The sequence below is a fragment of the Varanus komodoensis genome, unplaced genomic scaffold (genome assembly GCF_004798865.1).
Source record: "Varanus komodoensis strain SLA01 unplaced genomic scaffold, ASM479886v1 scaffold1, whole genome shotgun sequence".
In the NCBI taxonomy this organism is placed as follows: Eukaryota; Metazoa; Chordata; class Lepidosauria; order Squamata; family Varanidae; genus Varanus; species Varanus komodoensis.
Window position 1 is genome coordinate 117,648,659 of NW_025335268.1, and position 24,416 is coordinate 117,673,074.

Below are 24,416 nucleotides of genomic sequence, written 5' to 3' on the forward strand. Positions count from 1 at the left end.
TATTATTGCTACATTTGATTCAGAAAGCTTTTTGTAAAACGCTTTTTGGACGTTTTAAGTCTACAATTCTAAACTATGAATATACTTATAGGTGTGCTCTGAACACAAAGTTTGGTAGGGCAGGACTTCTTTGGCAGCAGAAGCTATGTTAATGTTTGTTTTTCTGTGTGGTCAATGCTATCTTTAATCATACATTCCATCAACTTATCTAGAACAGACATTGGACTAACAGGTCTGTCATTTCCTGGTTTTCAGGAGGAAGTCCTCCACTACTATTTTCTAAAGTGTGGAACTAGGAAACACTACTAAATCTGCATAGAAAGGAATAAAACAGAAAAGGTATGTCAACCCTCTGGAAAGGCCTTGTCAAATGGTAGCTTATTTGAAAGCATGAGCTTTCTGTGACCTGTGAAATACACAAACTTTATTTCAAGTTTCCTTCCATTTGTAAAAAGCTGTGCACTTAAGAAATAGTATCAAAGTGTCATCTTGGTTATTCTTCTCTTAAAACTAAATGTATATGTTTCCCCTAAATCAACATTTTCTTAAGAGAACTGACAGGTAATAAACCTGCCTTTAAGTATTGACTGAGCCATAAAACAGTTGGAAAAGTTGCTTTTATTCCCTCTACTCTATTGTATTTACTCCAGGGAATTTACATGGTCATCTGAAGTCCATGAGGTGGGTAATCCCCATAGGAATCTAATTATGTATCCCTGTCAAATGCTGTTCAGTAGATTACTTTGATTTTCAAAGAGCTAGGGATTTGGCTCCTATGCATACATGAACAGCTTTTCAGAGATCAGTAGCAATAGAAAAGTTAGTTCAAGTATGGTATATGTACATTTCAGCATTGCTGGCAGTGGGCCTTATGGCATCAATTCAGGCAAAAAATAGCATGCGCGAACCTTTTCCCATAGCAATTCTATGTAGCTGAAACCCACAAATCCAACTAGCAAAGTAGTATTACAACCAAGTAATAGCAAGCAGATTAAAGCATACAGGTTATAAATATTAGGAGCAAAAAGCAAAAGCTGAAGAATGCATGAAACAAGACAAAAAATACAGAAGGGAAGCTATAATTTACCAATGCAATCACCAAAGATGGTGGGGTGAAGCCTAAATGTTATCACAGATCTGGGACCTATGACTGACTTGTATAGCACTTGCTTAGTGCTATGCAGTTATTTTGCCCTCATGTCAGGGCTTGGCCAGAATCCATATGAAGCACTGGCTAACAACTAGATTGATTGGAAGGCCACACTAATAGCATTGCACAGGAGAAAGCAACTGTGTTTGGCTGCTGAAATAAGTTAATTTGGCCTAAAGAGGAAGAGGGATAATGCACTAAACAAGCAGTTTCCTTTCTATCCCAAAACTAGCAGTGATGATGTCAATTAAGATTGATACCTTTTGTAAATAAAGGATACCAGGATGAGAAATAGCATGTGAGTGCTAACTTGGTTAGGGCTGGAAAAATGTGCTTCATGCCTTCATTCCCAGATGACTAAGGTAAGGCTTGATTTTTAAAAGCATTTGTGAATTGCTCTTTCAGCCTAAAAGCTAATCCTAAAAATTTTACCTAAAACACACTTGAAATCCTGTACATTTTGTTTTCAGGAGGTCGTCTGATGAGGTTAAAACATACCAAGGAAGATAGAAATAAAAGATTGCACAGAATTAGGCAGCAGCCATTAGGTTTTCTGCTGCTGAGGAATAAAGACTTCCAGTTTCTAAAGCCCACCAGCATTTTCTTTATGGAGTATCTAGTTTTTGAAAGTTCTGTCTTGCCCTATATAACAAACTCACTATAACTAAGCAATTGCTTAGAACAGAAGCAAAATCTTCAGGTTACTAGAACGTGTTGTTTCTCACACACACAAAGGCAGTTTTTCCACTTTGTGACAACAGAATTTTACCCAAGCTGTTACGAGTTTATGTGGAGGAAGACTAGAACATGCCTTGCCTTGGTTCTAATCCCAATGCTATCTTTTATTCCTACATGGTTATTTGTGTATATTAACTGTACATATTAAATTAACATGCTGTTTACTATTACTGCATGTGCAGATACACAGTCCCCAAAAATGAAATTATACAATGAAACTGGAAAGAATTTCTTATAACTGCTAGCTGCTTTGTCTCCCTATGGTATCAACAAGAGATGTGGTACCCATAATCATTATAGAAATAAGCTGCCAATTCCCATATTGTTTCTATGGGTGAATGAACTAGATGAAACTTCTTTAAATGAGGCCTTCTCCTAGTTTGCTGTGAATTCTTCTTGAAGACAGCTTCCTGGCCCTATGAATATAAGGGATCTACTTTTAATGAACAAGGGGAAATATAGTACATAGAAATTTAATTGTGCAAATGTTTACAAACAAATCCACATACAGACTGCTACTTTTATGCTACCTATTTCAAGTAGCCTATCTGAAGTCTTTAGTACTACTCTGTTCTGAGAACAGTGTCTAGAAAATGTTGCTTTGTTTCCAGCAGTTCTTATCTGGACTCTTAGTGAGAAGAAGTCTTGGCTCTAATTACTAGCCCAAGCCAATTTCATCTTCTGGCTGTGAGCTTTAGAAGATTTAGAAAACAAACTTTTCACAATGTGAAGGGGCACAGACTTCCCACTGAGGTACAGTTTGTTGTGACAGTCTGGTAACCAAGGCCCTTCATGTGAGTCTCCACATTTATCATTCTTGAGCATATGGACATACGCCATGATGTAGCCTGTCATGAAGGCATCAAAGCCAGCCCGGTGAATACCACCCTCTGAGCAACCAGGCATAGGTGCTACTGGATTCTCTGTGGCAGATAAGATCACCGCAGCAGTACTGTCCAGCTGCACAGTTGCCCCTGATCCCTCAGTCCCTGCTGCCTTTTCTTGCTGGCCATCTTTGAATAATGAAGAAGGGAAGCCCTCGTTGTCTGTAGCACTGAATTGTTCCTCATCCATCTTGGCATCAGCTGCACTATCAGAGCCCAGTTCTCGTTCCACATCCATAGAACACTCTTCATTACTGGACACAGTATCTGTGCCTGCAGACTCTACAGTAGGAGCAATTGCATTGCTAGGGCATAGCTGCTTGGAGGGGGGACCCTCTTGCATATTCCAAGCCGCTGCTCCATCCTTTTCAGGGCTTCCTAACCCAGGTTCTTTTGAGGATTCCACAACATTTTTCCGCCGCTTCCATTTTTGCTTCCTTTTCTTCCGCTTCTCCTCTTTGTGGTTCTCATCCTCATTAATTATCAGATCTATGTTGTGAGACTGTGAGCACTTCAGCCCATCTGGACACCAGCCATAAGCCTGAAGGAGAGGGTTTGAATTAACTTGGATGAAAATCTATAATCAGAACTTAGTTTTCCTAGAGTAGCTTCCAATTACTGAGCATTTCTTGATGACTAGAACCAGACATTTCCTGATTCTCTGGAAAACACTGCTAAAACTATTCTGGGCCAGCTAAATCTCCCCAATTTGCTTTCAGAAGTCTCTAATTATTAAGATGGCAGCATATCTCATTAATTGGAATGCCTCAGGGAAAAATAGCCTTTAAGATTCACCCACTACAGCACACCCCATCGGTCAAGGCATCTGACCCAAGATGAGAAACAGGAATCATGCAAGAAACTGACCTTCTTTTATACTGAACTATCTGAGATGCTGAAGCAGCTATTACCAATTTAGTCTTATAGAAGCTTTTACAATCCTTAACTTTAGAGGAAGAGAGAAGTAACACTTACAGAAAATGTCTGGCAGATGGCTACTTTGTTAGCAGTGTCAATTCCAGCTTGGCTGGCATCAGACAGAGAACAGAGGCGGTAATCAATGTAGCAAGCTATGCTGGCGGGATAGCTGCAGAACTCTATGATGAGATGCTGCTTTTTGGCATCCTTCAACCTGCAGTTCTCACGCTTGCTGAAATGCAAGAACTGTATTAGAAATGAGTAAAAAATCAACTAGAAATCAACTGCCTTCAGGAATGGCTTTTCCTTCACGTACTAACAGGAGAGAGAGTTAGACTAGGCCCTTTGCCTGTACAAACAAGCTATGCTCAAAAGGGAATTAGACTGTAGAACAAGCCTAGTATTGCTATTGAGAAAAGAAATGAAGATATAGGACTGCCACTGAGGCTTCTTTACCCCAACCTGCACAGGCAGGTTGCAAACCACCTGTTACCATAATTCTTTATACCATGCACAGGTTGAACCTGGCAAGGGTAGTTTCCAAACAGCCCTAGAACCAGCCATGGGCTGCAGGGTAGTATGGAAGCCACCACCCCTCAGGTTCAGAGCACAATCCACGCATGATACAGGCAATTATGAAAATGAGGGAGCAATTGGCACAAGCAGGGAAAAGAAGTGACCATGACTGCTTTTCTTTTCTCAGTCAGGCAAATTCAGTCAGAATAGGGCTATCGCCCAAAACTGCTACTTTTCTCTTAGAAGCAAACAACTCCTTTAATAATTACTTAGAAAAAGAACAATGTAGAGAACAAAAAATGAAGAAAGCCTGAAAAGTGAGAAACAGTTCAGTCAGTTTCACAAATGTTTCTTCCTGGGCAGCACATATTGCCCCTTTTCTCAACACAAAAGGAAAGATCCTACCCTTCCATTCTCCTGAGAGAACTGAAGGAGGAACCTGCCACCATCTTGTGCAGGAAAAATTAACCCTTCATCTCTCCTATGTTTTCTGGCATATATAGGTAACTTGGGGAAAGTGAGGATAATTATTTTGCTTTGACGTCTCAGAATTGGTGAGAATCTCTTGCTGTTTTAAGCAGCTTCAAGACACAGTATGAAATGAGACAGCAACCCTTTTCCTTCCAAATTCTCAGTGTGTGCCAGAAGAGAAGGGTCAGTGGCAACCATAAATAGCTACCAAGAAAAAATGAAAATGCTTTTGGACTTGAGATGTAGTGAAAATTTTACTGAGAATTCAGCATCTGATACTAAATAGTAGAGCCATCTTCTGAGTACATGACTCCTATTGTTCCAAAGGCCCCATGAGGTTACAGCCAAGAAAGTCCTGATACTTTGCATTGAAGCAAGTATCAAGAATTACTGATCAAGGCTATAATAAGCAAAGCCTGAGGCAAATTGCATGAATGTAAAACACATGCAAGTGAAGTTGTATCTCACACTTCACCCTTCCTGGCTAATTTCCATAAGAACAAATGAAAGAATTAAAAGGGGGGGGGTTATTTTCCTGAGAAAAAATGGAGAAGTTATCTCTTTGCTGTACTTTCAAAGATCAAGCCTAGAGGAAAAAAATTCTATCTACTTCTCACCAGGAGATCCACAGTGGCATTTATAGCAATTTAAACACTTTTTATTCTAATCATTCATACGGAAATCAGATGTTTTCTCTGCACAGGAAGCAGAAGCACAGCCTTGAACTCAGCAGTTAACTTCTTTGCAGGCTTTATCTGCAAAGGGATACCTACCATTTCTTGTAGGCATATTCTAGGTAAGAAGCCACAAAGCGTGCTTCAAACTCAGAAGCATACTTGGTGTCGTAGATGCCGGCTGGGAACATTTCTGAAAGATCTGCAGTGAAAGTGCCCAAGTTGTCAGGCAGATGGGCATAGAAGCACTGGTACAGAAAGACCAGATCAATTAGGCCATTATGCAGGATGATGGGCTTCCTGGCTCGGATCAGTTCCAAGAAAAATGTACGGACAGTCTGGCTCTGATTCTCATTTCCCTGTGAAAAACCAAAGTTGGGGAGAAACTTAGTTCCATTTCTGAAGTCTGCACTAATTTCCTTATCAGAAGACCGCCTTTGACTGAGGATACATTTCATGACTTTAGATGGTAAAAAAGTATATAAGTATGCAAATATCTGACATATACAAAGCAAATACAATCCAGTCATGATATATCGATAGGTATAAAATCTTCCTTGGTCCTTTTTGGCTAGTAACTAAAGTGCTGGCAAGAAGAACACCAAGGAATCCTATACTTTACACTCACCACTGTCAGTAAGATCACTGTCCACTCAGAAAGACACTAACAGCAGTTAGGTCTCTGATCCAAACATGACCCTCATCTCCTTCAAAAGCAATCTGGAATCAGTCTTTGGTATACATGATGAGAAGTCTCAGTGTTTTAAAAAAACATAAATCACATTATCTCAGCAATATAGTACTGATGTCCAGATGGAAGATCCCTCAGCTATCATGGTAGGAAGGAGTGTTGTCTTCTTGGGATATCTACTGAGTAGAAAAGCAATTCCCCCTCCATTGCAAATTTCTTCTTGTACTCTCAACATATTTAGTCCTTAGGCTTAATAGTTTTCATACCTTGTCATTACCCCTATGATAAGGAATGCCCTGAGAATACTGCTTGTTGAAGTCAAAACCGTGTTGCACTAAGAATTGGACTGACTGTGGTTCGATGATATAATCCTCCATACAGAGCAGTGTCAAGTTGTAGATCTGGGAGAGGTATGTGTGTTCTGTCTGGAAACACAAGCCAGCCCAGTGAAATTGAGAACAGCACAACAGAAAAAGTCCAAATAGTAATACTTCATTCAGTTTCTAAGAACTATCAACAGTAGGATGAAAGTCACAAGATGAGCACCATACCTTATCAGAGAGCTGTTTGAAACAAGCAATTCCTAGAGACAAAATGGAGCGTGTTTTGGCAGCACTACAAACAGCTTTGTATCTTTCTTCAATACATCTGGAAGGCAAATAATGAAGCAACTTAGTAGGAAACAAAGTCATAGGAAATTTGAACCATCCAGTCCACGTTTTTATGGGACTTCCTATGTGCATAACAGTTTTCTCTTCCCTATTTAATTGGATACAATCATCATTACTCAAAAAACTTTGCACAATCCTAAAGACTATTAGATGCATGAGGGACTGCCTCCATGGTTGGCATAGTTTCTGCTTTCAAAGGACTGATGGTTCATAGTAATCACTGCCTTCACCAAGAAATGTAACTGAAGTGTATTCAGCTAGTCTCCTGTACTGCGTGGGAGAAAGACCCCCGAGAAGGATGGCCAAATGCTCTGTTTACAACACTGTCCATGAGGAACCAATTACTCAGAAGAAGAATAATTTGAAAACATGCTCCAGAAGGGTAGTGGTTAATTATAGCATGTTACTTACTGGTTCAACAAACTCTTCCTTGTTCCAAGTCCACTAAGTTCCTAAGGACAAAGATGCCAGTTAGACCACTTCCAAGTGCAATAAGCTATGTAATTATGTATAATGTGCTAGGGACAGGTCACAGGATAGCTGCAGAACACAGGATTTATATGCAAAAGGCCACAAGTTCAACCCCTGATATCTTCAGGCAGGGCTAGGAAAAACTCTTGTTTAATATCTTGTAGAGAGACTACCAGTCAGTATATGCAATGCCAAAATTACTAGATGCGCCAGTGGTCTGATTCTGATATAAAACAACTTTCTAATTTTTAACAATATTACCATAGTTACAATATTACCATAATGACAATGTTTTCTATGTATGATTTTATGCTGTTTTAGCATTTGTAAGCCTCCCAGAGAATCTTTAGGTTATGGGGCAGCATAGAAATGGAAATAAGTAAATAAAATGAAACATGCATACAGTTACGGGGTCCAAGCTTAAGCTCTGTACAAAACACTTATCTGCAAGCTATAAATGGACTAGGGGAAATAAAAGTTGTCCTGTTTTGTTAAAAATTAGCTGATGAAAATTGTAGCAGCTTTCCCAAGGAAAGACAACTGACCTGTCACCATCCAAGACAGTCATTCCTACAGCATAAAGCTTAACTGTCTTACTGCACACTATCTCCCCTTTAATCTTTACAGGAGAGGTAAATCACACAAAGTAACATTTCTACCCACCGTGTCAACAGCTATAAAACTGGAAGTTTTGATGGCCAAGAGCATAGATGGCCAGAGCTCCTTGAAATTATCATTCTGAACATCGATGACTGGCACCTTCAAGGAAATCATCCTCACAGCTGTTGAGCAAAAAAACACATATTGCTTTTTTAAAAATCAGATTAAATTTGCTCTTAGGAAACGGTAACTAAGGATCACAGTAATCCGTAGGCTGCCAACTGGGATTCTCAAAGAATTAGCAGGTCAGGAGTGAAGGAAAAGTAACAGAACGTGCATATGACAAAAAACCCGAGAGTTCCATGCACAGGCACAGAGGCTTCCTTCTGCCAAGGGTCGCAACATGACTAGGAAGGGAATAATAAGCAATGCAATGCCATCAACCATAGCCGGTCAGCCTACAGGCGAGATCGGAGGCTCCTCTGACACATTCCTTTTCTGCGTGGCTATTAGCCTGCATGGAAAAATCCACATTAAAAAAGAACCAAAATATATAGCCCATACAAGAAGCCCCGGCACTCCACGTGCGGCTATAAAGTGTACCGGAAGTTTTCGAACCTTCTCTTACACCCGAAAAGCGCACACTTCGAACCCTTCAAAGCACCACCATCTTAAGAATGATGACTTCCGGTGCGCCGTGCTGTCTAGGGACCTTCCTTTGGGTTGGCGCATAACTTAGGTAACTTTGCAAGTGCCTGTCCTTGGATCCAAATGCGCTCAATATCTGTGCATACTTATTTGAACTGTGTGTGGTGGCGCTTGTCAAATTAGTTTATTGCAGAAATAGCGAGTCTTGTAGCACCTTAAAGACTAACAATTTATTCGGGGAAAAGTTTTCGTGGACGGCGTTCATACGATGAAACGGATTATAGTGCACGAACGTTTGTGCCTGGATAAAAGTATAAAGTGCCGCAAGATTCATTTTGGTTTTACTCCTCCAGTGGGAGATTGCCTAGCACTAGGCCATCACATCGCAATCTAACGTGCGTTTACACAGAAGTAAACCTCTCTTAATGAGCTGGGTATAAGACTGCAGCTTTAATTAGTAATCCTCAAATTACGCATTACCTGATATAGGTCCCAATGTACTCAATGGACTTATGTCTGAGTTAGACAGGCATAACATACGCTGTAGGGAGCTTAGCAACGGGTTGCATAACACAACTTAGCAACATAGGTAGAAAAATACTTCTCACGTAATAATTGTCAGAAACTTCATTCACTTACACGCTACTGAGCCTTTGAGTTGATTTGGATTTATTTTTACTGTATTGCGATTTGCGAAGGGCAGCAGCCCAAAGCGACTGAGAGGTAGATCTGGACTGATTGGGCATTTGGGAAGCAATTTAACGAAACCGGACTTCGGTACAACCTGTGGAGATTGTCCTTATTTGGAAATTCAAACCAGCAACGGATAGAAACGAGGATAATTTTCATTACAGCATTTTAAACACTGCTAAACAACCCTGAGAGTCAGATTACAAATTAGTTTAGATAAAGCTGGACCTTACTCTTCAATGATACATTACTCGGGGCTGTTAGCAACATAATTTAAAACAATTTACAAAATTAATGCATAAAATAAGGTCAAAGGATAGCGTCAGTAGTGGGGATTTTCAAGCGCTGGAGGAAGGACGTTTATTCCTCAGCAGTCTTTTTACAAACAAATGCCCCAACCGCACCGCTATCCCCACGCATTCGGGGGAGGGGCAGATTTCCGGGGGTACGTAACCAGGATTAAAAATAACAAAGAGTACTTATTTTTCTAGCTTTTAGTCCTCACTGTTTTGGACAAATTTATTAAAATTAAAAGCCTAGCAATTTGAATAGTCCTAGCGTAGTCCTTCTAAGAGCTAAGTAGTAGTTCCAAATACTCTTGGTTGCTCTGATGAAGATATTACAGCAACACGGAATTTGGAGTTTCTGTTGGAGCACACGGTCACCTTACTACTCCGCAGCTTGTCGCTCTCCTGCCTGTCCCCAGGAAAGGGAAACAATCTTACTAGCACCTTTGCTGTGCTCAATGTCCCCTCTTCCCCACATGCAAACACCCCGCGCGCTATTGACAAACTCCACGAAGCTAAACTCCATTCCGAGTTTTGTTTTGTTTGCTGTTCACTGTCTCAACTTCATTCCCAACTTGCAGCATTATTAGTGAACTGCATTTCAGGATTGGTTTTTTTCTACACTAAATTATTGCGTTTGTTATTATAGCTCTATTAGTGTTTTTTTTTTTTTTTTTTTTTTTGAAGGGGGCTGAAATACACTGGGTCCCATCACAACTACACTAATACGTTAGACTTCCTCATTGCCGCCGCCTTCTTGCACCTTTCAGGAACATGGCGCTAATAAGAAAACGGGAGTGGATCTTGTTCCTCTTGATTTTCCTATCTCTATGGTTCTCACACTTTTCTTTGAGGCGGGGGAGAGCGTGATTGGGTGTGATCGGCGCCAATCAGGGCGAGTTGGGGACGCGCAAAGAAAATGGCAAAGAGACGCAGGTAGGAGTACTAACAAGGAGCGCAACACGAATGATAGTCGTTTAATAACCATCCCATTTTGTGTAGTTAAGTGCATGGAACACATTTGTCTAGAGTGCACGTTGTTGGGCTAGAAAGAACCAGCGGGCGTACACGCGGGAAAATGAAATGGTTGAGGCTGAGAGTTGTGGAGGTGGAACAGCCTGGATCACTTCAAAGTGTTGGAGGGCTGCTTTTTTTGAATTCACTCCACCTCCTGGAAGAAGGAATAACAGGAGAATGGTATAGAAACTTTCTACCCAGTGTGGTAGTTTGGCACTTGCAAGGAGTTTTTACCTAGGGAAAGTTGTTTTTTAATGGCTTTCCCAATTTTAATGTGAAGTGGTATAGTCCACTCCAGGACTTCACGATTCTTTTACAAATAGCCTGCTCCTTAAAGAATAATTCAAGCAATGGTGTTAGTGAACCTTTGCAGTATACAATGTGCCTTTGTCCTTTTTGTTCCTAAATATTTTCCCATCTTGCAAACTGCATTGATAACATTCAGTGATGCAGATGGAATACAAATATTCTATCCAGTTCTGCAGTAGGGAGATCTAATATAACAGTAACATACTTTTTTATTATTCCTAGGGTGGTAATGGAAAAACTTCACTTGGCAACACACAGCAAGCTTAGAACAGGATGGGCTACTGAGCAACAACCGAAGTCTTTGAAGCAATGTGAAGAAAGCAGGCTCTGCAAAGGTGCTTGGGCTACAAGAGGATATTGCCCAAGAAGCAGAACAATACCAATCAGTGTAGTGTGAAAGGAATTTGAAAGAATCTTTGGGGCCTGTTTTCATGATTATTTATCTTGAGATAACTCCTAAACTCCTCAACTTCTTGTTTACACATTCCAAGAAAGAATTGGAGGGCAGAGTTACAGAAATTGATCCATCATTCATTCCAGGAATTGACTTTGCAATAGATAGTAAGCATTCAGAGTATCCCTGATGAAATAATTAAGAGGTATATATTTGTTTAATTAACCCAAGAAAGCTGTGCCTGCCTTGGCTTGATTTTTGCAGTGTTCTCTGTAGTTGTGAGGGTTAATGAAACATTCCAGCCAGGTGTTTATTTGATAGTTTTTAAATTTTGAAACATATTTATTTGGACTATATAGAGCAATTGAAACAGCAGAAATATTCTTTTATTGTGACTTGACAGTGCCTCATTTTCTTGTTTGGTGTATTGTCATGACCAAAGGAGACATCTGCTGCTGATACATGCTGCTGGGGTTCTTAGAAGAAGCAAATCTTTTGAGAGCATTTGAAGCACAATTGTCAGTAGGAATGTCCCTTTTCAGCAATCTGTTAGAAATGTGTACTGGCTAGGGTTTATTGCAGGTTTTTTCATAGCAGTGTATTTTTGCAATGAAAGGAAATACCTACTCCAAACATTTTAATTGGCCTCTCTTTGTTGCAGAAGTGCCCAGCCAGCAGCCCTTATTCCACATATTCAGCAATGCAGCTGAAATCAAAGATTTCCGGAAAAGGCTGCTCACCTGGTACAATAAATGCAAACGAGACCTTCCATGGAGGAAAATGGTAAAGTATAACATGCAGGATCTAAGATCCTCCAAAAAGGTTGCTGTTCATTTTTTATTTTTATTTTTTTAAGATTGGTGATTCCTTTGTTGTGTCCCGTTTCCCAAAGTTCTCTGGCCACTCTTTTACAGGCTGCAGGTGAAGCTGATGCAGACAAACGAGCATATGCTGGTAAGACAAAGATAAACCTATGTTTGTTGTGAGTTCTTGCTATTGTTTTGCTTTCAGGGTTTGCTGTGGAAATAATTGCACAGGCCATACATGACATTATCTCTACTGGTATATACGATGTGGGGATATCAATTGTATTGCAGGGAAATACATTTTGTATTGTATCCAATAAACCCAGTTCAACCCATCAGGGATCTCTGGCAAAGCAATATAGTAAACTAGTCAAGCCATGGTGTTCAAATGGTAGTAGTGTAATATTTAAAGGGACAGTCGGGAACTGCAGGCAGAACTAGCTTTCCCCAGCTGCCCAGTCCCTCTGGATAGAGGAAGTTGCTCAGTATAGACTGCTTATTTCCCTGCAGTCACTTATGCATTCTTTCAAATACCTCCCACGTACCATATAGAACTAGGAAAGTTCTGAGAAGGAATCAGTATATACCTAATGTGTCTACTTTCCCTTTCTAACTGCAGTGTGGGTTTCAGAGATCATGCTTCAGCAGACTCAGGTTGCTTCAGTGATTGGCTACTACAATCGTTGGATGCAGGTGATGCAGAATTCCTTCCATCTCTGTGGCACATTAGCACTCAGCTCAGCAAGGTTTCTGGACCATTCTGCTTTGTAAATCCTATAAACAAGCCTGTTTTTCTTTGTGATGCAGAAATGGCCAACCTTGCAGCACCTGGCTGAAGCTTCACTAGAGGTAAGAAAAAGGGTACGGTAGCGTATGTGCATGTCCAAATGCTCATATGTGTGAATCTTTCCCTCCCCACTTTTAGATTTTTTGTAGCTAATTCTGTTTGTTATAGGAGGTGAATGAACTGTGGGCAGGACTTGGCTACTATTCCCGAGGGAAGCGACTCCAGGAAGGTGCACGTAAGGTACACTGAAGGGTGGCATTGGGTCATCTGTGTGCATTTGGGCTGGTGCTTGAATTTTTTAAGAAGATAGTAGCTCCCTTTCTATTATCACTTGACATAAAGGAATGCTGTTGAATGTTTCTATTCAGTAGCCACTTTGGAAAAAGCCAAGTGCAAAATATCTAGGTATTGTACTGTTCTAGTCTGCTTAAGACAGGCATGTCCAAAGTCTGGCCCGGGGGCCAATTGTGGCCCGTTTTCACATTTCGAGCGGCCTGCAGCTCCCCACCGGCTCAGCCTGTCACTCATCCCTGCCAGCCGGCGTTTTTCCCTTCACCGCACAGCGGTTCCTGCAGTTGTCCCCTGCTGCCTCCTGCTCCTTCAAGGCTGGTGGTTATATTTCACCAGAAGATGGCAGTAAACCTGAATCAGCACTCTTGCCGCGTGACCCTTGTGACACAAGGCTTGTGTGCCCATTGTCAAGAGACTGTGGCTGTTTTCAAGGAATTCAATATCAAGAGGCACTACCAGACGAAACATGTTAACTACAACAAGCTAACTGGGAACAAACACGGCGAAAATTTGAAGGAACTGGAAGCTGCTTTAACGGCACAGCAGCGCTTTTTCACAAGAGCCTGTGAGTCAAATGAAAATGCCACAAAGGCGAGCTACGAGGTGGCAACACTGATTGCCAAGCACTGCAAACCTTTTACTGAGGGTGAATTTATTAAAGACTGCGTGATGAAAATGGTGGAGAAAATTTGTCCTGAGAAGAAGCAGGAGTTTGCCAATGTTTGCCTGGCTCATAACACTGTGGTACAGAGAAGAAGACATTTCATCTGATATTAAGAGACAGTTAGAGGCAAAAGGAGTGGAGTCTGACTTTTTTTCGTTAGCCTGCGACGAAAGCACGGATGCATCTGACACCGCTCATTTATTGATTTTTTTGAGAGAAGTGGACAATGACATGAACATGAGTGAAGAGCTACTTGACCTCCAGAGCCTTAAGGACCAAACAAGAGGAACAGATTTATTTGTATCTGTTTGTTCTGCCGTAGATGACATGAAACTACCATGAAATAAAGTCACTGGGATTATTACGGATGGCGCACCTGCCATGGCTGGCGAGCGAAGTGGATTATCAACCCTAGTCTGTAACAAAGTCAGCGAAGAAGGAGGCAAAGCTATAAAACTCCACTGTATTATTCACCAACAAGTTCTCTGTGCCAAACATCTGAAATATGATCATGTTATGAAACCGGTGATGAAGGCTATTAATTATATTCGCTCCAAAGCCCTGTGCCACCACCAGTTTCAACAGTTTCTACTCGACATCCAGGCTGAATATGGAGATGTTGTGTATCACAACGAGGTAAGATGGCTCAGTCGGGGGTCTGCACTGCAGCGCTTCTACTCTCTTAGGGAGGAAATTGGACAATTCTTGGCAAAAAAGGGACAACTGATGCCAGAGCTATCTGATCCTGTTTGGCTGGCTGATTTTGGATTTTTAGTTGACATAACACAACACCTGAACGTGCTGAACACGAGCCTTCAGGGGCAAAATGCAGTGGTAAGCCAACTGTATTCACATATCAAAGCCTTTGGGACCAAGCTGCTACTTTTCCAAAGGCACCTGTCACAAACACAATCCAATACCACACATTTCCCTTAGTTGCAGGAAATAACGACCAGTTTTCCACAGAACAATATGAGTGCGCAAATGAGGTATGAAGCAGACATCTCATCTCTGGCTAAGGAGTTTCAACAGCGCTTTCGGGATTTTGCAGCTATTGAAAAGGAGATCATGCTTTTTTCATCTCCTTTCTCTGTGGACCCTGATGACGCTCCAGACCACCTGCAGCTGGAGCTCATTGAGCTGCAGTGTGACGCCAAGTGTCGCAGTCGGCACCAACAGCTCCCTCTTGTCAACTTTTACCACCAACTGGATAAAGACAGGTTCCAAGAGATTCGAACATTTGCTAAGAAAATGCTGAGCTTGTTTGGTTTGACATACATGTGCGAGAAGACATTCTCGGTTATGAACATTAACAAGAACCGCGTGAGGACAAGACTAAGTGACTTTCACCTGCATGACATCTTGCGCATCAAAACCACTGTTTTTGAGCCAGACCTGGCCTATATAATGCAGTCGAGATCTCAGTATCACCCTTCACATTAGTTCAGTTAAGTTATTTGTTCAGTCTTTCATAAAATAGTTCATTAGCATTTAATGTTAATGCTTCAAAGAATGTCAGGCTGAATGGTCGGCCCCCACATATTTTCGCCTCACCAAATCTGGCCCTCTTTGCAAAAAGTTTGGACACCCCTGGCTTAAGACATCTGGTGGAAGTAACAACCTGTTCTTAGATGACTAGATTGGTATTTCTAAAGAGTTTGGTATTCAGGGCCTTGAGCAGCTCCCTAAAACTGAGAGCAAAGTTTATGGGAAGGGAGTGTCTTAAATCTCCCAATATATATTTATTTGTTACTTTTTGCATTCTACGCCTACAAGAGGCTCAGAGCAGTACTTTAAGCTTACAAGTTCTCATTAGCAGAGGGAATGTTTCCTGCTTACATCTCTTGGAAGTTTCAATAACGTTTTGAAGCACCTCTCCAGAAATGGTGTCTGTCCATAAAAATGCCCTTGTGCTGCTGTGGCCGGAGCTCAGAATTGTGGTTCAGCTTCCAGTACTAGCTGCTGCTTACATGCCAGGTTTGTTTGCTGTAAGGTTAATCTTGACCTTTCCCTCTGGTTTGGTTGCTTTACTCCACTGGTCTTTTGCAGTTGGTGTCTCAGATGGCAGGTCGTATGCCCAGGACAGCAGAGGAGCTGCAGAAACTTTTGCCAGGCGTAGGAAAGTACACTGCAGGGGCTATTGCATCCATAGCATTTGGCCAGGTAAAAAGACTTTCCTTTGGGTAGGGAGATTTCCTTTAAGACACTTACCTGTGGGAAAGAAGCAGCAGATTTTGTCTTGCTACTCTCACTGCTGCCAAATCACTTTCCCCCCACCCTGCCAGTAGCTGTCAGATAAGCTGAGAGAGGCTAACTGTGGGGTGAAGACTGATCTCTTCTGAAGAGTAACACTTCCTCCAGTCCATCAGGCAGTTATCTGCAGACTGGGAGAACAATTTAAACAGGGAGCACAAGAATGGCTCCTTACAGCCTGCCAAACAGCTCCATGAAGCTCTTTAAGGGGGAGGGTGCTTTTTGGCACTGGGAAAAGCTGGGGGCCATGCTGAGTAGCTGAGAAGGTGAGGTTTGGGAGGCTCCATGCAATCTCAGCACTCAGGACAGATCTTAAAGTTCCCCGTCCCCACATGCTGTAGAAGCCAAAAGGAAGTGGGAGAAAGAAGACTCTGTGTGTGCACAGTCAAGAGTGGAGGGCAGAGGTGAAAGTGTGCCTGAATGAATATAAGAGGAAAGGGGTGAGAGGGATAGCAGTCCTGGTCTGACCCACTTTCCTTTTGGCTGCACCCATCATTGGCATGCAGCACTCTGTGGCCAAAAAGTTGCCCGTGCCTGAAAGATGGCATCCTGCATTGAGTTGCCTTGCCTAGTCTAGCTGTGTGAGAGGGAATCCTCTGCCAGGCCACAGCTCTGTGCATTTTGAAAGCCATTTGCAGCTGAAGGCCATTCTGTTGGTGTCCTTCAATATAATGACTAGGTCCCTCATTTGCTCCCTGGTAGGACTGAAAGGGTTCAGAATGTGAGAAGATTAAATGCTTTCGCACAAGAATGGAAGCATTTTTAAAGAAAATGGGAGCTATGCTTTTTCACCTTTACTCGGATGACTGAAGGTAGCTTCCCTGAGGTCACATTATGAGTTTATGGCAGAGGCAGCATTTGAACCTGATTCTTCCTGATTGGTAGCTTTGTCACTAAGCTACATGAGTTTGTTGTGGATTTTCAGAAAGAACTCAGGATAGGTGGAGTAAAGTCCTTTGCCATAATTCTGTTCTTCAGAAGTTCAGTTTGATTTGGGACACAGTCTGCTCTTAGATGTATGAGCCGTCTTCTAGCTGTTGCTTGAAACCATGTTCTCACAAGTACATTAACAACTGGTTTTTGTTTTGTTTTTTGGTCCAACACACTCAGGTGACAGGTGTGGTCGATGGGAATGTCATCCGAGTCTTAAGTCGTGTGCGAGCTATTGGGGCTGATCCTGCCAGTTCAGTTATTGCTGAAAGATTTTGGTGAGGGAAGGAACAGGGTTGTACTGGTTGGTGCATGCACAGGTTCAGGCATGAATATGGAAAAGGATAATTACTGGAAGGAAGATAAAAAGATTTGATTTTTAGCCCCATCTGAAATCCAAATAGGAGAGTAATACAGCCGGGCAAGATCCAGGCAGTCCCTAAATGCAAATGGAGGGCTTTTACCTAGCCTTCTCTCAGTAATGGCATAGTAAAAGATTCTAGGATCTAGCTTGTTCCACAGACAGAGAGATGGAACAGAGAGGTTTGAACCCTAAGGTCCAAAGCATGTTAATTCTTGCATTGGTATGAAGATCGACAGCACGAGGAAGGAAGGAGATTGAGGATAAATAATTAACTCCTTACTTGAAAGGAAATTCCATTCAAATTAATGGAACTTAGTTTGAATTAACACGCTTAGGATCAAATTAAACATTCCTTTAGAAGAACTAGAGACCATAGAGGAAAACAGAGTGCAGAGTTTTTAGAAATACTGATGGTTCTTATATTGGACATTAATCACCCTATAACACTTCAGATTGCACTGCTTTAACAAAGTGCTGTTCACAGGTTTTCTAAGTTTGTTCAGAACTAAAGGACTAGATGCTGTCTCTAGAAAATGAAAGGAGGCATTCTTAAAATTATCTGTTTTCAAATTGTGTGGTAGACAAAATATGCATGTCATGTCAGATTAATTCCTAGACACCTCTCTAAAGGTAGGGAGGTGACAGCCACCTTTCTATTCCATTTTTACAACTGGGCATTGCCACCATCTGCAGTCCCAGGACAAAATCAGTATTTCTCTTCCTCAGTCTTATGTCACACAGAGCCCTACTAGATACATTCCTGTGGCTCCTCCATCATATTTGCAGTGGTGGACAGAGGAGAATGTTACAGCCTATTCCCCTGGACACATCTGGGCTGTTTGCTAATGGATACTACTGTTGATCATAGGGCTTTAGCACATGCTCTGGTGGATCCGACCCATCCAGGAGACTTTAACCAAGCGATGATGGAATTGGGAGCAACTGTGTGCACTCCCAAGGCACCGCTGTGTGCAGAATGTCCTGTGAAGCAGCACTGTAGAGCTTATCACTGGGTAAGGAGGGCCTTTACTTTTTATTCTCTATGTTCCCCTAGCTTGTTTTTCTGTGGGGTTAGCTTAATATCTGCTACTCTTTTTTGAGAGGCTTGCTGTAGTCACCTAACATCTTAGACAAAACAGTCTTCAGTCCTGTTGCACGCACGCATGTACACACTCATTTACTGTGCATGTTTAGACCGAAAAAGTCCCGGTATTTCCCAGCCAGCATGCTTACTTGGAAGTCAATGTGTTCAATGGGCTTTGTTCCCAAGTGTGTTTAAGATTGCAACATTTTATGTATTTATCTGGGAGTAAATCCTATTGTATTTAGTTGGACTAAGATTACATTGGTAATCTAAGAAATCCACTAGAGGTGGCTTTGCTAATGAGGTTTGTGTTCTATCTGAAATGACAGAACCTTCCCAGTCTCATCCATAGATCTATATTCAATTCATCATTGTTCTTGAAATGTTGTGTGTATAATATACATCCTGTTATGACTTGGGCTTGATTTCAGCCTTGAAATCATGTCTAATATTAGCATAGGGCTTAAAGTGAGCACAGGAGTACTGGGGTTTTCAAAGAAACCTCAAACTGGTGCAACCCCCAGCCCCTCCTCAACGTTGGTGTTTACTGGTGTCTGAAACCCCTTGCAGGTGGAGAAGGATCTGGTAGGCTCTACCAAAAGACTTCTAGGAAAAACTTCTTCACAGTGCTCTCAGATGGTGGATGTAGAAGAATGTGGTATGTGCTGATTAGGATGCTTGTTTGTGGATGTTTTATTTCCATAAAGTTTTATAAAGGAAGGAAAACATTTGGATCTTCATCCCTAACAAATCTTTGTATGTGTATCTGGCGGTCGGTCAGCATCTGGAGGTCAACAAGCAATACATTCTTGATTTCCCTGAATATCTCAGGCATTGACTATAATAGAGTGCCAGATTGTTCCAGAGCAGATGAAAAAAACTTGTAGATGTTCAGGATGTAGGCTTATATCAGTTGTGCTTGATTTGTTAGAACTGAAAAGTTGACCTTAGAAAAAGACTGTTCCACTCTACAGGAATGTGTTTCACAGTAGTATTCACATCTGCATAAAGCCACTGATTGAAAGTGTCTTTAACACTGAAGTGAGGCCTGCTTTTAAAAATCCATGATATACTGAACTAGTGTCTAAAGTCGTGGTCTGATGGATGAGGAGTGGCAAACTGATGCAGTTTCTCACAGTTAACTTAACCATTGTGGAGGCTGGTATGATTTGCCATATGTAAGCTTTGCTGCCATTGGATGAGCAACATAAGAGCAAGCCAGGCCTTCCTGCCTTAGACCACTAGAAAGATGTTTCACGCAGTTGTCTAGAACTGTCTGCTGCCGGTGGTTCAAAACCTGCTCCATTCTTCTCCTTTGTAGATAGCAGCACAGGCAACTGCTCCCTCTGCCTGCCTCCTTCAGAGCCGTGGGAGCCCAGCCTTGGTGTGACCAACTTCCCCAGGAAAACCACCAAGAAGCAGCCCAGAATAGAGTGTACAGCCACCTGTGTGCTACAGAGGGGATGTTGTGATCAGCAACCAGAGTATCTTATTGTGCAGAGACCCAGCTCAGGTAACCAGGTCAGGCATCTAATGAGTAATGATTGTTGCTCTCACACAGTTGGGCAAATTTGGATGGTAATTGTTCAGTCAACTCAAGGTATCCTTGTGTGTCAGAAAGCACATTACAGGAAAGGATTGCTTTGTTCGTAACATTTAAGTTTTTCCTAGGAGGAGGCAGCCAGTTTTTCTATGCTTCAACATAAAACTGAGGCTTGCTGAATCAGACTAAAGGCTTATCCAAGCCAACCTTTTCTACACCCACAAGTAGGTCATGAGTACAAAAGCTGTTTGTACCCAGCAACTGAGGTACTAGGAATACTGCCTCTGATACTGGAGGGAATATATAGCCATCATGACCAGTAGCCATTGATAGCCTCATTCTCCCTGTATTTATTTGATGCCCTTCTAATGCTATTTAAATTGATGACCATCACAATATTTTGTGTCAAAATCCATGGTTTAATTATGAGCTGTGTGAAGAATTGTGTCTTTTTAGGTGTCCTGAGTCTCCCACCCCAATCCAGGATGAACCTGGAATCTAGTATTATGGGAGAAAGAGCAAAACATTTCTTTATGCACTCTGTATACAATGCATAATTTTGTACACAGCTACACATAATTAACTTTCATACATATAATTTTCTGTGTGTCCTATTGATGACTTTGACCAGGAGGCTGCAGAGTATGACTGTCCACTATATCAAAGAGTTCTATTTATCTGTTTGGCCATTCTGGGTAATATCCTGTGGCATGGACATGCTGAATGCTCTGAGACTTCATTGAGCATTTTCTCAGCACTTGAGAAGTTTGCGCTTCAGCTGAAATACAAGAAAGCAAACAATTATTTCAAGCAATGTTTCCCTTGTACTGGCCAAGACAAAGAACATTCATCCCTAATATAGACATGTACCATAAGAGCATAGCTTAGTTGCTATGAAAATAGTCTTGCCTAAAAGCATGCTTTGTCTGCTTGATAGAGAATAGCTATACTTAAATAAAATAATTTAGAGTGTGTGTGCATGCATGCACATGTTTGTAATGCATTTCTTAAATAAGTTGTAGACTTTCCTGAGAGAGTATACAACTGCCCTCTCAAGGAGACTTGCGTTATCCCAATAATTTGATTGAAGTTGAGAGTCTGCAGTTTTCCTGAAGAACACTAAGCTCATGCCTTTAGCTGATTTTTGAACTGGGATTTCCAGCTCCAGCTGTTAGCTACCATGATACATTGGTTCATGCCTTTTCTTCTAGGCCTACTGGCAGGACTGTGGGAGTTTCCCAGCCTCCTCCTCAAGCCAGGGCATCAGAATCAACAGAAGGCCGCCCTGGCAAGTCACCTCCAGACCTGGGTTGGAATTGATGTGGCCGTGGGGCACCTGCAGCCTGTTGGAGAGGTAAATCCCAAATAAAGGAGCAGCAATTCAAAGTGTCCGGATGAGCCATGGCTGGAAAGCCTCAGTGTCTCCTAACAAGCTTCTCCCATTCTAGCTTAGCTCTGTACAGCATTCAGAGGCTGCCTGCACTTAGAGCAGTGCTAGCAGCAGAGGCTCTGCTTTTGTTGACAGCTGTGTCAAAGCTTCAGGGTGTGTGCCCATGCATGGAGCTGTTTTGATGTACTTTATGGAAAAACAGATGTTACATTTCAGAATTGGTAGGTGGAAAGTTGAAAGCACATAATCAGCAGTGAAATTAGCTCCCAAATCTAATTACATGCATTAAATTTTTAAAAAACAGCTGTAATACACAGACTTCACAGATACCCTCACTCTCAACCATTCAGTGTCAATGTTATCCTTACACTGCCATAAGCTGTGGTTCCATACATCACTTTCTCCAGTTTTTGTTCCGACTCCACTTCCAGAAACAAGGTGGATATGTACCTACAGTTCCTTGTCTCAAAAGTAGTGATGGATGAAGATTGGAAAGGGGAAGGCCATTAGCTCCTCTCTCTCAAAAATTCCTCGTGTTCAGCCTCCTTTTCTCCATGCTTTCACATATCCACAAGTCTTTGTCTCCATCAGGTTCTCCACATCTTCTCCCACATCCGCCAAACATACAAGATCTATTTCTTGAACTTGGACAAAGAGAAGGGTAACTGGAACGAGGTGGTGGAGCTGCCAGCATCTCGCTGGGTGACCAAAACAGAATTCCAGAATTCTGCAACCTCCACAGCCATGAAGAAGGTACTGAGAACCTAGGGCCCAGCCACTTCAAATCTCCCAGTCGACCACCATGCATTTCTCCTAGAAAGATGCAAGGCTGAGGGCACCAACAACACAGAATATTAGCTATGGAACCTGAAAAATGCATGTTTCATACCACTAGGGGTATGGCAATACATACCTTTCAGGGAGAGAATGACTGGCTCTCTTTCAGCTGCTTTTCTTATTTGAACATTGTCTGCTCAGTCACATCGTCTTTGTGCCAGTGGCTCAAGCAGTAGGTGCTTCCAGGGGGCAACTGATAGTTTAAAATTGTCCTGTGTGTAAATAGATGCAGCTGTGACTCCTAATGTGGAAGAGATGGTGTTAACACCCAGCCCTATGCAAAGTCTGATTCTCCAGTGTCCCCTGGTGTGCAAGTTTCTCCAAAGACCTTCACATACTTAGCACTAAGGCTGCAAGTGTGGTTGGCTGAATGCATTTACAGGTCTGTTTGCAATAGGAAACCCTGCTATATCTGTTTGTGTTCACTTGATAGTACTTATCCCCACCACCCCCCGGCAGCCTTTCACATTCCATTTGCAAGAGTCTGTGGAAAGTTCGGGCTTGCATGCACATCCTCACAGCAGCCACACTAAACATGGGCAGGTCAAATGGCTGCATAAGCCTACCATGTACTTTGTATGGTGCCAGTTGTGTTTTGGATGTGTCCTAAGAGGTGTCCTACATTTTCAGGTGTTGAAAGCTTATGAAAATTGGAGCTCTAAAGTCAGTGCTGCAAAGGTAAGTTCTCCTTTTGCTAGGTCCTGTAATTCTCTAGAGCTCCCTGAATGTTCCTAGCATAGGCTTGGCCTTTCCTCTACCCAAGTCCTGGAAAATGGTCCTGAGTGTTTTAGGCTATCTGCCAGTTACACGTCCTTCCAGCCACACTGGGTGGATCCTAGCAGTTTGGGTCTGCCCCCAAAGAAGGTGCTTAACAATGCCAGGCAGGAGGATGGCGTGTGTAGGCAGTTGCGAAGGCTTCTGTGTTAAATACTTAATGCATATGTGACTGTACAGGTTGCAAAGAGGAAACGAGACGTTCTGTGCGCCAGTCAATCAAAGCCAAAAGAAGAGAGCAGGTGTTCCAAAAGGCAGCTTTCCCTGGATTCATTTCTGGCAGTCTCTCCCAAGAACTGAGCTGCAATCTTGCTCCTCTGTCTGACTGCAGATGGAGAGGAATATGCATCCTTCCACTCTCACCTGTGCTGTATAGTACTTGGAAGCACCACTAGTGCCTCCGTGAGATGCTCCTCACTTGAAGACCTTGGGATTCTATCTGCAACCTTTTGCCCAGACAGTGAAATCTGCCTACCTGTTGTTATGCAACATGATCTACTGGAGTCCAGTGCAGCAGGGTGAATCCTATTTTTTCTGCTGCATTTCTGCACCCACTGCCAGATGCATATTATACTTTCAGAGATGTGGGCCTGGGTCTTCCCCAAAGGTATGTAGAAGGAAACAGCTGTGGCTGCAGCAAACACACCACAAGATGGGTGACTAACACTGTTCTTTAACATTTTCCCACAACTCTGGCTGTTCCAAAGAGGGTAGATTTTGGCTTCATTTCAGTGTGTGATACAGTGAACAAAGTGAAAGTTTTTTAAAGTATGTGGGATAGACTGGCAAGGGTGGGCTGAGCCCACATCCATTCTCTATAAGCTACCAAGCAAAAGACTCCAGCAGATTGCCTTGGACTGCCTCCTTTAGTGTTCTTTTCTTAAACTGATTTCTTAAGGCAAGTAATAATTACCATTTGCCTGATAGTTGTTTGCTTGCTTATGTATGAGACAGTGTCTTACTGCTGTACTAAATGGTAGCATTTCTGTAGTTCGCTGGTTAATTTACAATGCCCTGTTTTAACTCGTTTTCCTAATAAAGTTTTAATCAATTTTGGTAAGTTTTTCTTCTCTCTGGTTTCTGCATCAGACATATGGGCTCTGTGGAGCATGTTGTTGGGAAGATTTTATAGCTGAGGGCATTTTGGCGGGAATCCCTCCCTCACTGTGGTGTTCAGTATAAATGAGAGAAGTTCCCACCTCTTCCCTCAGTTCTTCAACCACCTTCTGTGGTGCCTCAGGAAGTTCTTTTTAACTTTTTTTTTCTTTTGAACATTTCTGTTCTTTTTTTCATTTTATTTCTACACTGTTACTCTTCACGTGCCAATTTCTACTTTCTTCTACTTATTTCACCTGTGTGTGAGGGATGTTCTGAGGGACTTTTTGTCAAGGGCATATGTCTGAAAGAGGCACGAAGATCATCTTTTCATGCTGGATTAAGGTACAAACTGTCTAAAAAGACTCTGAGTTGGCTAATGAAGCCAAAGAGCCACTCCTTCTGTGATTCTGGTTCTAAACATGGTCTAATGTTTAGAGAGCCAGTGTGGTGTAGTGGTTAAGAGCAT

At 42.1% G+C, this 24,416-nt stretch overlaps 2 protein-coding genes across 9 annotated transcripts; one reads left to right on the forward strand and one right to left on the reverse strand.

The window, feature by feature from the left end:
• The first annotated feature begins 261 nt into the window (after positions 1-261).
• On the forward strand, positions 262-23,912 carry MUTYH (mutY DNA glycosylase). 5 transcript variants are annotated; one of them, XM_044442160.1, is made up of 17 exons: positions 262-339; positions 10,097-10,345; positions 10,958-11,070; positions 11,791-11,912; positions 12,044-12,083; positions 12,555-12,628; positions 12,743-12,784; positions 12,891-12,962; positions 15,727-15,840; positions 17,041-17,138; positions 18,093-18,237; positions 18,879-18,966; positions 19,630-19,821; positions 21,063-21,205; positions 21,833-21,994; positions 22,709-22,756; positions 23,033-23,912. In XM_044442160.1, the coding sequence occupies exons 2-17, from the start codon at positions 10,329-10,331 to the stop codon at positions 23,150-23,152; spliced, it is 1,590 nt and encodes a 529-aa protein (XP_044298095.1). In that variant the 5' UTR covers positions 262-339; positions 10,097-10,328; the 3' UTR covers positions 23,153-23,912. The 5 variants fall into 5 exon arrangements, 4 of the variants coding, with proteins under 4 accessions (XP_044298095.1, XP_044298086.1, XP_044298104.1 ...); XM_044442151.1 differs by lacking the exons at positions 262-339; positions 10,097-10,345 and having other exon boundaries at positions 10,989-11,296; XM_044442178.1 differs by lacking the exons at positions 262-339; positions 10,097-10,345; positions 10,958-11,070 and adding an exon at positions 11,198-11,334.
• On the reverse strand, positions 604-8,468 carry TOE1 (target of EGR1, exonuclease). Of its 4 annotated transcripts, none has more exons than XM_044442118.1 (8): positions 8,403-8,468; positions 7,848-7,966; positions 7,125-7,165; positions 6,594-6,690; positions 6,309-6,467; positions 5,451-5,710; positions 3,748-3,922; positions 604-3,313 (listed from the first exon to the last, which is right to left on the reverse strand). In XM_044442118.1, the coding sequence occupies exons 2-8, from the start codon at positions 7,956-7,958 to the stop codon at positions 2,540-2,542; spliced, it is 1,617 nt and encodes a 538-aa protein (XP_044298053.1). In that variant the 5' UTR covers positions 7,959-7,966; positions 8,403-8,468; the 3' UTR covers positions 604-2,539. The 4 variants fall into 4 exon arrangements, with proteins under 4 accessions (XP_044298053.1, XP_044298062.1, XP_044298072.1 ...); XM_044442127.1 differs by having other exon boundaries at positions 8,388-8,468; XM_044442137.1 differs by lacking the exon at positions 8,403-8,468 and adding an exon at positions 8,349-8,381.
• Positions 23,913-24,416: the final 504 nt, after the last annotated feature.